This window comes from Gossypium hirsutum, chromosome A10 (assembly GCF_007990345.1).
Source record: "Gossypium hirsutum isolate 1008001.06 chromosome A10, Gossypium_hirsutum_v2.1, whole genome shotgun sequence".
NCBI lineage: Eukaryota > Viridiplantae > Streptophyta > Magnoliopsida > Malvales > Malvaceae > Gossypium > Gossypium hirsutum.
Window position 1 is genome coordinate 110,264,342 of NC_053433.1, and position 14,057 is coordinate 110,278,398.

Sequence of the window (14,057 nt, forward strand, 5' to 3'; positions counted from 1 at the left end):
GTCGCCCGAGTCGATTGTGGACCTACTATAGGTCGGTAAGTATTACTTAGACCCCTATGTGAGTGATCTGCCTGTTTGATTTCTGTACTGAGCATGAATTCTGAAATAAGAATGTATGAACTGTAATTGCATAATAGCATGGCATTTTATGCATGTTGCATTGCATCGGGGTGGGTTGATGATTTTTTGGAGGAAGTGTCTGAAAGACTCTTAAGCCTATTTATCTAGCAGCTTTGTTGCGATATTCTGACTTTGTGCAGCATTTCGGTGCAAATTTTTTTTATGTGACGTATTTCTGTACAGCATGGTGTGTAGGGATAGGTGGGTTGATTTAAACTCCACATGGTGTGTAGGGTTGGACAAGGATGGTGTGTAGAGACTGCTGGGTAGGATTCTGGTATTCTATTTTGATCTGCATATTATATCTGAGATGGGCTAAGGCCCTAATTTATATCTGATTCTGTATCTGAGTGGGTTAAGGCCCACACTGACTTTGTAATGGGCTCAAGCCCAAACTATATATACATGATTGATTTCTGATGTTATGCTGTGTGCATGTATTTTGTGGGGATTACATACTGAGTTTGTGAAAACTCACCCTTTTTTGTTTGGTCTGTTCAGGTAATCCCCAGCATTAGACGGATCGGAGCAGCGGAGGACTCGGCGGTGACCACCACTATTTCGTATTGATTCAATTCATTTTTTTAGTTAATTAATTTTTCGTTATTAATTTGGGTATTTATTTTTTTGTAATTGGGACTTTTGGGACTGACTGTTTAAATTTGGGATTATACTTTGCTTTCCAGTTTTATCTCTACAAAAACACGACGTTTTCTTGAAATTAAAAATTTCCTAAAAAAGAACAGTTTTCTCAAACAAAAAGTTCACAAGCTTCCGCTAAAAAGTCACGATTTGAACCATAACAACGAACATGCGTTTTTTTAGTTAATTAAAGACTAATAAACTGGAAGGGTTTTCACTCGATAAATTAGACTACAAATTTCATTCCAAATTCCATTCCATGTGACATCGCCAGATTCGACCATAACGTCTGGACCGGGTTTGGGGCGTTACATTAGTTCAACAAAATTAAAATAAAAAATAATTTAAATTGTGAGTAAAAGAAAATTTAAATAGGTAAAATACATTATTAAGAATATTAGATGCACTCAAATTGTTTATCATAGCATTGCCATTTTTCTTGAGTTGGTATTACGTTAACTTGTGATATAAACTCCATCGACAACATTATCAATAAGATTATGGCATACCCACGATGTTGGTGAAAATAATTATATAATATATTTATTAAATTGTGAGTAAAATGAAATTTAAACTCGTAAATCATCGAATTAAGAATATTATTATTATTAAAATAAAGCATTGGTCAAGTGGTAAATTTAATATTTTTCTGATGCAATTGGTATGAGTTCAAAGCTTATCATATGCATTTTTTTCTTAAAATAAAAATACTAAAGTATCATTTAATAATATAACTTATTTTAATTACGAAAGGACATTTTCAAAATTTTTCTAACCGAGTTAGTGTCCAATTGACTCATAACATCAACTCAGTCATGGACTTAAATAATAGTATAAATTAATAAATAATAAATAAAAATAACATAAATAATAAATAAATAAATAATAAAATTAACAATACGAAAATAATAATAAAATAATAAAATTCAAAGTCAATCCAAACTTCATCCAAATTTAATCCCAACAAAATATGACTATAATATCAATCAACACAAAAAGATAAAACCACCCCAAGCGATATCATGTTGTCGAACAGAACCCCATCGAGTGTTGAATCCCGAGCTTGTGGATGCTTCAACCTCGTAAGCGTTGCTATGTGACCGTAAGAGATTTTAATGCACCTGGATGTGTTTACAACCTTTTTTTTCCTTTTCAGCAACAAGAATGCTTGATTTTATTGATTATGATTATGTTTAGTTGATTTTATTGCTTAAGTTTAGGTTTTTAGATGTATTTTTAATTGATATTATTGTATTTTACAGTTTGGTAAAAGAAAAAACTTCTTCATTTCTTTGCAGGCAACTTTACAATTTTACAGTTTGGTAACTTGTTAGCACCTAGCATTCAGCAAAGACTTAAAAAGGACCAGAATAGAAAAAAGGATGTGCTGTACATTGAGTTAGGAAGAAATTCTAGGCTTCTGAGCATGATTTTCAAGTGATCTAAATCTACTATTCCCATCCCATTAACAATTTTCTAACACCCTCTTCGATCATATTCCTCGAAACATGATGACTATCTCCTTCGTCGAGTAGGATCCTATATACTTCCCATTCTCGATCACATATCATGTGTCTCCCTATCTCGACCTGACAAAAGTTTATGTAGAAACCGAATTGCAGTTAGAAATTGGAGGACAACAATCATTTTTACGAGTGTTATGACAAACGATAATAATGGATAATGTAGGTAATACCGAAAAGATCTGGATGTTGAGATTCTTGAGAGCAAGGGTTATGTCGTGAAAAACAAGAGGCCGGCCTCTGCCGGACAACTCAACAGGGTTTGCTACTAGTAGCTCGGTATCAGGTCCCCTGCTTACCACGGCTACTCTAAGAGGACGAAAAAGCTCCATTCTTAGACGAGAGCACAGCGCATTTTGCTTATTGCGGTCTATGATTTTCTTGCCATCTGCTTGCACTATGAACAAGTCCAACTCACAGCCACCTCTTCGGTTTGCAAAGAATCGTCCATACGAAACCTGATACAATATGTTAATTTTATAAGGAGCATGTATAGGAAATCGAGCAATCAAGAAGAGAAGCCAAGCTGCATAGTTTTGCAACCTTTTACAGTTACGAAACAACCCTTTATGGACATTCAAGACTTTCTGAAGGTACTTCCAAGCAATTCTAAAGCATCAAAATTGTTAGTTTTTTTCTTTAGATTTACCCATTGCAAGCAAATTCAATGCAATGCTGGAGCCCGACACATATTTCGACATAGGTATGAGGATATGATCTCCGAAAACCCTCCAAATATAAGGGGAAAAAAACATACTTGTCCCAAGACACATACCGTATCCAACACTAACATCCAAGCCTGAGTAACATAAGTTCAAAGTTCCGCATAAATGGGATCACAAACACCAACATAAAGAACCGTTTCGAATACATAAGTTAGCAGTTCACTATATGTACCTGGATATTGTAGTCCTTTAGGGTTCTCATGGTATCATATATTAGACCTTTGTGATCCTGGCAGAGGATTTGAATAAGTGTGTGGGAGGGGCTAAGGGAGTTATCAACTGTCACTGATATTGGGTCAGAAGCAAGTAATCCACCTGGATGCCGTGCAGGCAGCTCTAAACTGAACATGTCTTCAGTGATTGCAGAAGGAAGAAACGATGTTCCTTGTGAACAAGCAGTTATTTCCTCGCCAGCTGATTCAATCTCACAACTTTCCAATATATCACCTAGTGCAGTTTTCAAGTGAAGAATTGTTTCACCTTGCCGTTCTTTTGTATGAAGAAGTTCCCTAAAATTATCAAAAGGGGGAGAAGAACCAAGTTACAAAAATGTCACACACATACATGCCTGCCAACAAACATACAATACATGCATACATCTACATATATATATATATCAGAAACGATAAATACATGGACTGCCCCTAAGAAGTCGACATAATGGTACAAAACTCTGTACATATCTTCTCTTCTTTCCTAATATTAAAACACACTTTCTCTCCATCACAACGTGCCATGCAAAGAGGTTATATATCTCTTCCAATGCCATAAACTAATTCCTCTCTCAATGTCAGATTAATTACAGAAAAGCTTTATTTAAAAAGTTCTAGATCGGACGTTTAATGTACTAATAAATAATCAAACTTCACATTTTTTACACTTGGAAAAATCATCAATTTAATGCTCATAGATGATGAATGTGAGAAGTTCTATTAAATTTAATAAAAAAGGTCAAGTACAACTTAGGAAAATAGTGATAACTGATATGAGAACCTCATAATAGATATAATGAAGTGGAAAAACTATATATGGTGCCTTGATGTGTCTCTTATTAGATAACCATCACCGAACAAATGTCCGTACACTCCACTTTGGAGTTTATAGAAGTAGAACATTCCCTTTAAGAAATCAGTTGGTTTTTATGTTTAAGTCCAAAGCAATGATTCCCAAGGAAAACAAGTTGGAGTGTATTTATGACTAATCGATTAATTTCCAATTATTCCCCATGTTAACATTAACATCCTTCCCCTATTTCACACTTAAAGTACATGTCACTTATCAGATCTACTTTATACCCCACTGGCGCTGGTTATGGAGAAACCACCATGAAAAATTTATACCCTTAAGAATCTGAATACCCAATACAAAATTAAATAGGCCTAAAAGAACCAAGCAACGGTGCATAGATGAAAATCGGAAAAGATCACTTTGAATTTCAAGTTAAAGAAGTTCTCAACACTAGCAAACCTGGTATCAGTGATGAAAAAGAGGTCCATCACTTTTCCATCTGGAGTAGTGGATACCTTCACTCTCTTTATTGTAAGCTCCAGGTCAAAAAGGACCAGAGTTATGTCTATAAAAACAATATAGGAAATTTTATATCAACCAAAAGACATGGACATACAAATTTAACATAAACATAAAATTGCTCTTAATGAATATCAATGATCAACAACTACACTCAGTTACGGAGCAGTAACCGTAAGCAATTAAACAAGGAAAAGTGATTATCAAATTCAAAAGTACTTATACTTTAAGAAAGATTCTCATTTCTATTCACAAGACAATTTCTAAATTCCATTCATTTTCCCATGCATTTTGGCTTCTCTAACATCTCAAAGAATAATAAAAGTTAACATTACAATCTTAATCCAAAAGCAAGAAAAAACCAAAAATAATAGAAAAGGAAAACAAATTCCTTCTCGTTATAATATTTCCAGTTAATAAACAAATACCGAACTTATCCGATTCAATTTAATCAAATAACTTTTCTTAGTTTCAGCATAAATGGAAACATGCAACAAAAGAGGTGGCTCACAAGATCGCACTTTCGAAGTTTAAGCAGTGAGGCAAAACGAAATCAAATGCCTGAAATACCTCAAAAAACAAGTAAGAGATGGCTAACCACTTGCTAAACCTAACATTGAATTATTTTTTTTTTCCATTATCAAAGACTTAAAAGAAAATAAAGATTACCATGTAACAGTTCTTTCCTAACACAAGAACACCAAAACTTCAGAAGATATACATCCAGTCGCTTTGGTTGCTGATTTGCAGGCCGGTAATAGTCTATCCCAGATGTCGAAAAATACGAAGGACAAACTTCCAATAGCCTTTTTTCAAGCAAATCCCACCTTGTGTTTGTTTTCCCATCCACCCAAAGCACTATGTAGCACCATTTTCCATCTGTTGAGAAATCTTATCCACAAAAAAGGAAAAAAAAATTCAGTACTTGACTTACGCCTCCAAATTCTTTGTAGCATCAACACAAACAAAATCTAAAAGTTAAAAAAGGATGAGGATAATAACAGACTCAAAAGTACATATCATAAAGAACTCTGATCAAGCAAGTATTTTTTGCTTGCTATACATAAATTAAAGATTAAAAATTTATTAAAACAAGACAAGCAGTAACCAATTTTATTCATTGTTCATATCCCCAAAAAAAGTTGCCAAGAAAACCCCAAGGATTGATATTCAATCAGCTAAATAACATCCCATTAAAATAAAAAGATAAGATAAAAAAGCTAAGAAAATCACAATGACCCATCATTTATAATGTTAACACAACTCCAAAAAAAAAAACACCCAAAGAAATGTTAATAGAAATGGTGAGTGGAAAAAAGCTTACCTCCTCTAGCAATGCTTAACCCAAAGTGCAAAACAATCCTACACAAATCACAGCCTAATCCAGTCTTATCAGGGCAATTCACCGATATCACAGTGGGATCCCCAGCTTTCTCTGCTGGACTTATCACTACAACATCTTCCCTCAAAATTCCCATATTTTTCCCTTTCCCTTTCTCTTCACTCTGTTCCTTTGCCCTGTTTTTTGCTTCAAAAGACTGGGCTTTCCCCCCTTCTTTGTCTCTCTTTTGCTTCCTTATTTATTTTGTTGTTCAATTTTGAAGCAAAAGGATTGAAGTTTCCGTCAATAGCAGTGAGAGAAACAAAACACAAGACATAACTGAGAATAAAAAATTCAAAAAGGAAATTTATTATTATTATTTTCTCTTCCTCTGTTTCTCAGTTTCTTTCCATGTGATTTTCAATTTCTCGCCCAATTTCAGAGGTAATATTTATTAAAAAAAAGGCTTAATGAGAAATTTGGTGATTAAAGTTTACATATTTTCTCAAAATGATCCTAATTGTATTTTTGAGCATATGTAAAAGAAAATTTCAAAATGAATGCATATTTCTATTTACAGATAACTTTTAATTTTGAAACTTTTTTTAAATAATTATGTTTATTTTATTTAAATTAAAATTCATTTTTTTAACTTCATGAATTATTTATTTTATTATTTTCCACATGTAATTATTTTATTATGTTATCTAAGTAATAAATTATATCTCATTAAAAATATTTCACATATGAAATTCCACATCATCCTTATAACTTTTTTAACAGTACTTTCATTAAATCTATTAAAAAAAGCAATTTGAAAAAAAGAATGAAGGTTGAAAGCAAAGAAAGGCTCAAAAATACAATTAGGGCCATTTTGATAAAACATGTAAACACTAATGGCCAAATTTGTCATTAAGCCTTTAAAAAACAGAGGTCTTTTATGATCAAGTGAGGTCAGCTTCACCTAAGCTCTAAACGTGGCTTGTTATGATTTGATTTCTAGTCTTAAAAAGTCAATCCAACTTGTGAAACTTTTGAAATTTATTTTCTTTTTGGTCCATAATTAGAATAAAGTTTTATTTATAGTAATTCCCTTTCTTATAAAAACAATTCATTTTATTTAATTTCTCTCTTATAAAGTCTATTTTCACTTTTTTTTAAAAATTCAAAGGTTTTTTTTTCAAAAAACAAAATTATCTAAATATCTCTTTGGAGACTGAATTATATTTATGACTGAAAATCACAATGGTTTGAAGATTTAATACTCAAATATATCTTTAAATTTTAATAAAAATGGAATTATATCTCTTACATGAAATTAATATTATATTGTTTTATTAATTCCAAAATTTATGATTATAAATTATAATGTAACAAAATAAAATATTAATTTTATTTATATGCGCACAATAAAAAAATGTTGGACTTAATTTATTTTTTATTAATATTTATGTTATATTTAGATATTAAACTTAATTTAAAGTAGGAATAATGATTTATTTGACCCTTCAATTTTACGAAAAAAATCATTTTAGCACTCCATTTAAGTTTTCATCTTTTTTAGCCGTAAAATTTTCGTTGTTTGTCAAATTGCTCAAAAAGGGATGAAAAAGTTATTATTTGTTAACTTTGCTAACATAGCATATACGTGGATTACCATGTAAATGTTACATTAACAATTAATTAATTTTTTTGAAATTAAAATTTTAAAAAATTATGTTTAAAAATTAAAAATTATAAATATTTTTAAAAAATAAATTTTTTGACAAAAAATGCAAACAAGGGCGAAATCAGAATTTCTTTTAGGGGGGCGTAAAAATATAAATTCACCATTTTAATAGTATATATCTTTATTATTTTTAACAGATTAAATAATTTTTTTTATCTTTTTGAGGAGGTCAAAGTGCAATTTAACTATTAATTTAAAGTTTTATAATTTATAAAAAGGCCTAATTGAAAAAAAAATCATTTTAGGGGGGTCGAGGCCGATACCAGCCCCTGAATCCGCTGCGGAATGCAAGCTCAATAGTTAAAAAAGGTGAAAATTAAATAAAAAACTAAAATAATTTTTTTTATAAAGTTGAAGGTGGATAATAAGTTATTATACTTTAAAGGGTAATCTATAAAAATAGTCACTTTTGTTTACCTCAGGCTACATTTTAGTCACTTATGTTTGAAATGTTACGTTTTAGTCACTTATTTACTGTTTTGTTACGAAGTGATCACTCTACCGTTAAGTTCCGTTACCTCTCTAACGGTAATCCTACATGGCAGTCCAACTAGATTTTAGATGCCAACTTAGATTTCTAAATGGGATGAAAATAGATTTTTAATTAAAAAATTTAGTTAATTAAAATTTTTAAACCTAAACCTTAACTAAAAAATCTGTTCATCTCCTCTTTTTATTTTTTCTTCAGTCTCTTCTTTTTTTCAATGGTTTTTTTTTCATTTGATTGTTAAAATTATTATTAAGCTCAAAATAGTTGAAATCAATTTGACTGCTTCATAAGGATGGATTCAATAGAGGGTTCAGGTATATCTTCTTTGCATTCCTCTATCTCTTTTATTCAATACTGAAAAACAAAAGATTGAATTTTTTATTGTTTAATGAAAACCCTAAATTAAAATTCTTGATATGAATATTAACAATTAAAAAAATTTTAGATAAAAAAAAGGATACCCACAAAGGGATTGTGAACAAATAAGCTGATTTAGATCAGAAAAAATCGAATTGAGAAGCTAATTATTCAAGAACGTGAAGAATTGAAAAATACAATGATTAGGAACAAAAATGATTACCATCTTCTTATTTGTCGACAACCACTTTATTTTAAGTTTTAGAACATAAATTTGTCGGTGAAGAAGACATACCTGGACCCTCCATTGAATCCTCTTTTGTTTTCGTATGTGAATAAAAAAAATCGATGATAATAGCTTTTTTAGTCAATTGAAACAGAAAACTAAAAAAATGGGGAGATGAACAGTTATTTAACTAAGATCTAGGGTTTAAAATTTTTAATTAATTAAATTTATTTAATAAAAATCTATTCTCATCTCATTAGGAAATCCAAGTTGGCACTTAAAATCTAGTTGGACTGCCACGTAGGATTACCGTTAGGGAGATAGGGAACTTAACAGAAGAGTGATCACTTCGTAACAAAATAATAACATAAGTGATTAAAACGTAACATTTCAAACATAAGTGACTAAAATGTAACCTGAAACAAACAAAAGTGACTATTTTTATAGTTTACCCTACTTTAAAATATTAACTATAAAATTATTGTAGTTTGGATAGTAGTTTAGAACATTGAAAATCTTCGTAAAACAATTCTCATCGTTAATTATGATATTTAGTTTTAATTACATAATTGGTTATTTTGAAAACTTTTCTTCAATTTCCATGTGATTTGATAATTATTTATAATTTTCATTATAATGTTTAATTTATTCATATATTAATAGATTTTTTTTCCCAACAATTACGCGTCATAATAATATAGTATTAATGATAAGTCCAAAAGAAGAAACAATGAAATAATAATTTATTTTATTAATTTAGTCCAATTTTAGTGAATTTTATTTATACCTTCATTAATGGGACAAATAGCACAAATAAAAAAGAATGAAAAAAGATCACTTTATCAAAAGGAAAAAAAAAGTACACACAATTTTTTTTTTAAATTCTCGTTAATATATTATTTAATACTTGAATTTAGTTTTAATATTTTATTTGGTATTCGAATTTTTTTTTGTTAAAATGATATTTAAATTTAGCTTCAATGTTTAATGCTTTAATTTAGTACATAATTTTTTTTAATTTCATGTTTGAATTTTCTCTCGTCTCAATTAAGTATTCGAGTTTTTTGTGTCTCAAATTAAATACCTATGTCTTTTTACTAGAGCATAAGTGTCGAATATTCATTGAGTCACATGATATCATTTGATTTGAGTACTAAATTAAAATACCAAATTAAATATTAAAACAAAACTTGAGTGGTAAATTAGGTATTAAACCTTAATTACGAAATGTCAAAGGACAAAGCAATAGCACATCATTCTTTGCTTGTGGTTGTGGTATCACTATTAAGAAAGTGAGGTTTTTTAGCTTGGGTAGGTAGTTTGGTGAATGGTAGGTGAAAATCATTTATTTCCATTCGCTTTGTATTTTTTAATATTAAAAAAATTGCATTTTCTCTATTTTAAATATCAACTACTACTACTTTGGTGATGCTTAATGCTCTTTGTTTTCTTTGTCCTTTTCTCCGTCTATTCAATTAGGTACCATAATTTGTGTTTAAATAGTTATATAATTTATTGTATAATCATATCATGCTAAAAATTATTATAGATTGTTGTCGAGTGAGTTTTAACTCAATTAATATGGATATTGTTGTCAATGCAGGAGGACAATGGTTTGAACACGCTGAAATGCATTATCTTCCTATTTATGCATTGAGAATGGGTTCTAAGTAGTTCTAGATTTTTAATAAAAAAACATAAATATAATCAGAACTTATAATAAAATTTTCTTTATTAAAAAAAGTTATTATTGTCTAAAATAAGTTAGTACCTCTTTTTCCACAATTCCTAACTTTTGTTTCTTCTTTTTCCAAATCTCCCACTTTGCTAAAGAGATTCCGTCTCCCATTTTAGGATAAATAAACAAACCTAAAAAATGGATATGGATTTGCTTTTAATTGCACTTCCTTAGGTATTTTTAAGGCTGGTATTATTCATTTAAATTTGTAATTTTGTTGAAAATTTGAAGGGTTTTGAATAAAATAATGAGTCTAAAAATAAGTTCGAGTGAAAAAATTAAACTTGTTTAAATATGAGTCGAATCTGATTCATTTTCTAAATATATAATATAATATATTATATTATTTTTATATATTATGTAATTAATAATATATAATACTATAATGTAAACATTAAAAAATATTAAATATAATGCAATATAAATATGGGATTAAAATAACTCGAGTTTATCTTCTATAATTTTTTAAAAAAAATTAAAATTGGATAATGGTGCCAACCTACCTTCATATAAACAACTTTATCATGTGCGTTGTTTAATTTTTTTAAAAAAATTGTAATATATATATATAATTTCCTACTAATATTGTAATAAAAAATATGTTTTCTATGATTATATTATAAAATTAGATTTCGGAACATAACAATAATAACTTTATTTTTATTTAATAATTATTTTCAGAAAAATAAAATTTATAATTACTAAAATAATTTATTTTATTTTTGACTAAAAGGTGATTTTTAGAATAAATAAAAATTGTTAGGCTATATTTTTGTAAATTTTTAATTTTGATTTTTTTATTTAAAAAATCAACCCCTACATAATTTATTAATTAGATTAAGATTTGATTTTAATTATTATTATTTAAAATTTTGTTTTAATTTTATACTTAAATAAATTTTTTTGTTATTGATTTCTTCACCTGCATAATTTTAATCAATAATAGGGATGTTATTTCTTGACCTAAAATTAATTATTTTAATTATTTTCAATTTATAAATAATATATATGATTGAAATATTATTATTTAAAATCTCCAAATATTTAATAGTTATATAAAATTAAAATTTGATCCATTAATAGGAGGGTAAACTATTAAAATAATCATTTTTGTTTCTCTCGGGTTATATTTTAGTCATTTATGTTTGAAATGTTATGTTTTAATTACTTACGTTATTGTGTTATAACATTTTAGCCATTGAATGTTAATTGTCGTTAACAGTGTAACGGTAAACTGACGTGGCACACTAAATCATCATTTAAAATGTAAATTATAGGTTAAATTATACAATTGATCCCTATATTTTTTTCATTTTGAGTGATTTTTTCTTTTACTTTAAAAGAGATGGAGAACAGAGGAAAAAAGAGGGAGAAGCATAAGATAATGGAAAATAAAAGAAAAAAGGGAAAGTTAAAAGAACATAAAAGGAAAAAAAATTGTTCAAAACAAAAAAAATATAGGGACCAATTGTATAATTTAACCTAAATTTTTTGTTTGAAATGATGACTGAATGGGTCACGTCAGCTTACCGTTACACCATTAATAGCAATTAATAGCTCAGTAACTAAAATATTACAACGTGTTAACATAAGTGACTAAAACATAATATTTCAAATATAAATGACTAAAATGTAACCTAAGGGAAACAAAAGTGATTATTTTGATAGTTTACCCTTAATAGGATAATATTTTTAATTGTTAAAATCTTATCAATGTTATAAAACCCGTGCATAATAGAGTGTGTAATTCAAGTATTTAAATTATAAATTATTGATATTATTTAAATAATATATTAAATTTTAAATAATATATTATATTTTTAAAATAATAAAAATGAAAGTCGATATCATATTTATCATGTGTCACTAAATTAAACATCCATGTCACGTGAGACCTAATACCTTGTAATATATATAATTTATTAAATTTTATACACAATAAATTCCCCCGTTTGTTTTTTTTTAATTTTAAACATTATATTCATTTTTATTTATAATTTGCACTCAAACACACAAAATCTGTTTAGGATAAGATAGAAAAGGATTGGATAAAATAGTAACGTTATATCATCTATATCTATTTTTAATAATTTAATGCCACATCAATATTTTCATCCTAAAAATGATTAAATTCAAATAAAAATTTTAAAATTTTAAATGAAATTATTAATGTAACATTAAACTATTAAAAATATATAATATATGGATTCCATACAATTTGTTGTGGGATGAGCTTTAGGGGTACATTCCAAGTCAGCTTTAATTTAGTGAGACAAACAACTTTCTAAATTAGCTTTTTAAATTGATCGTCAAAGAATTGTCCTCTTTTCTGTTATCTTTTAAATTAGCATTTATTTCTTAAATTAGTAATCACTCTTTTTACTATAAAAAGTCATTTAAGTTCTGTTGTGAGGTAAAATATGATAATTGCAGTTGAAGGACCAGCTTTGAATAAATAGATGGATGCCCTTTGTTCAAGATAATACACTTCTAATTTCGAATTTAATAAATTTTTATTCAATTTTTTAAAATTGTATTTGTAAAATCATTTCTTTTAAACAAAGCATAAGTTAGTAATGTTATAAAAAATAGATTTTAATTTTCTAATTTTAATTTTTTTACCAATTTAACTAATATTTAATTTAAAAATAATAAGCATTGTTAAATAAAATAAAACTTGATATTTTGAAGATTGATATATGTCAAATCAATCAATTGAATCCACCTCAACATGTCGAGTAATACTAATTTCATAATTTTCAAAAAAAAAAAATACAGACCGTTCAATTTTAAAAGGTTTTTTTTTATAAAAATAATATAAAAAATTATAAATTATAAAAATAGGTCAGGAAAAAAATATTTACGAAAATGAGTTGTTTTGAATGGTCTCCGCCGGCAATACCATTAAAAAATATATTTTTTCTCATTATACCATATTTTTTTCGATATATTTCAAAATATATATATTGGTGTCGTCTGTTGTCGTGACGGTACTAAATTTAAAAAAAAACCATAATAGCCTAATGATTGGAGAGAAAGTAGGGGCGGATACTATTTAAAACATCACATTTTCATAAATAAATTTTCTCTAATCTATTTTCGTAATTAATTATTTTTATATTATTTTTGTAATAAAAACAATTTATAATTATCCGTACATAAATTAATTGAAATAATAAAATTGAAGTAATATCTTGTATATTGTCAGTGTAATTTTTTTATTCTACAAATAACCTCAAAAGATTATTATATATATTTTTTAATATTTTACTATACTGATCACTTACAAACCTTCAATTTTATTTGTGGAGTCTAAAAACTCCATTGATAATATACTAAATATTTACCATCTAGAAAAATATAAGTATAATTATACTATCATTATAATCTGAATAATTACTATTATAAAGCACAATTTGATTGATAGCAATAATATATAAGAATCATTGTTAAAAAATATATGAATTTAAATAAAAATAATTGTGAATTGTAAATCTTGAAATCTTAAAAATTTTTACTATCAAATTTGAATATTAATCAAATTGGTAAATAATAATTATATATTCAAATTAAATCTTTAATATACATATTTAATTTTCAAAAGAGTGATTTTATGTGAGTATTCCTTTTTCTATATAAAGTATTATTATTATTAGGAT

The 14,057-nt window shown here is 27.5% G+C and overlaps 1 protein-coding gene across 1 annotated transcript; it reads right to left on the minus strand.

Annotated features, from left to right (window-relative positions):
* Positions 1–2,029: 2,029 nt before the first annotated feature.
* Positions 2,030–6,278, minus strand: LOC121207698 (ACT domain-containing protein ACR10). Its single transcript, XM_041078068.1, has 6 exons — positions 5,862–6,278; positions 5,207–5,428; positions 4,478–4,583; positions 3,183–3,519; positions 2,459–2,743; positions 2,030–2,351 (listed from the first exon to the last, which is right to left on the minus strand). Exons 1-6 carry the CDS (start codon positions 6,013–6,015, stop codon positions 2,214–2,216), a joined length of 1,242 nt encoding a protein of 413 aa, XP_040934002.1. The 5' UTR covers positions 6,016–6,278; the 3' UTR covers positions 2,030–2,213.
* Positions 6,279–14,057: the final 7,779 nt, after the last annotated feature.

Excerpts from the sequence above, each read along its gene's own strand:
- LOC121207698 (XM_041078068.1), bottom strand. The coding sequence starts at position 6,015 with ATGGGAATTTTGAGGGAAGATGTTGTAGTGATAAGTCCAGCAGAGAAA. Across the intron at positions 4,584-5,206 it reads TAGGAAAGAACTGTTACATG|ACATAACTCTGGTCCTTTTT; the intron begins GTAATCTTTATT and ends TTGTTTTTATAG. Across the intron at positions 2,352-2,458 it reads TCAACATCCAGATCTTTTCG|GTCGAGATAGGGAGACACAT; the intron begins GTATTACCTACA and ends AACTTTTGTCAG.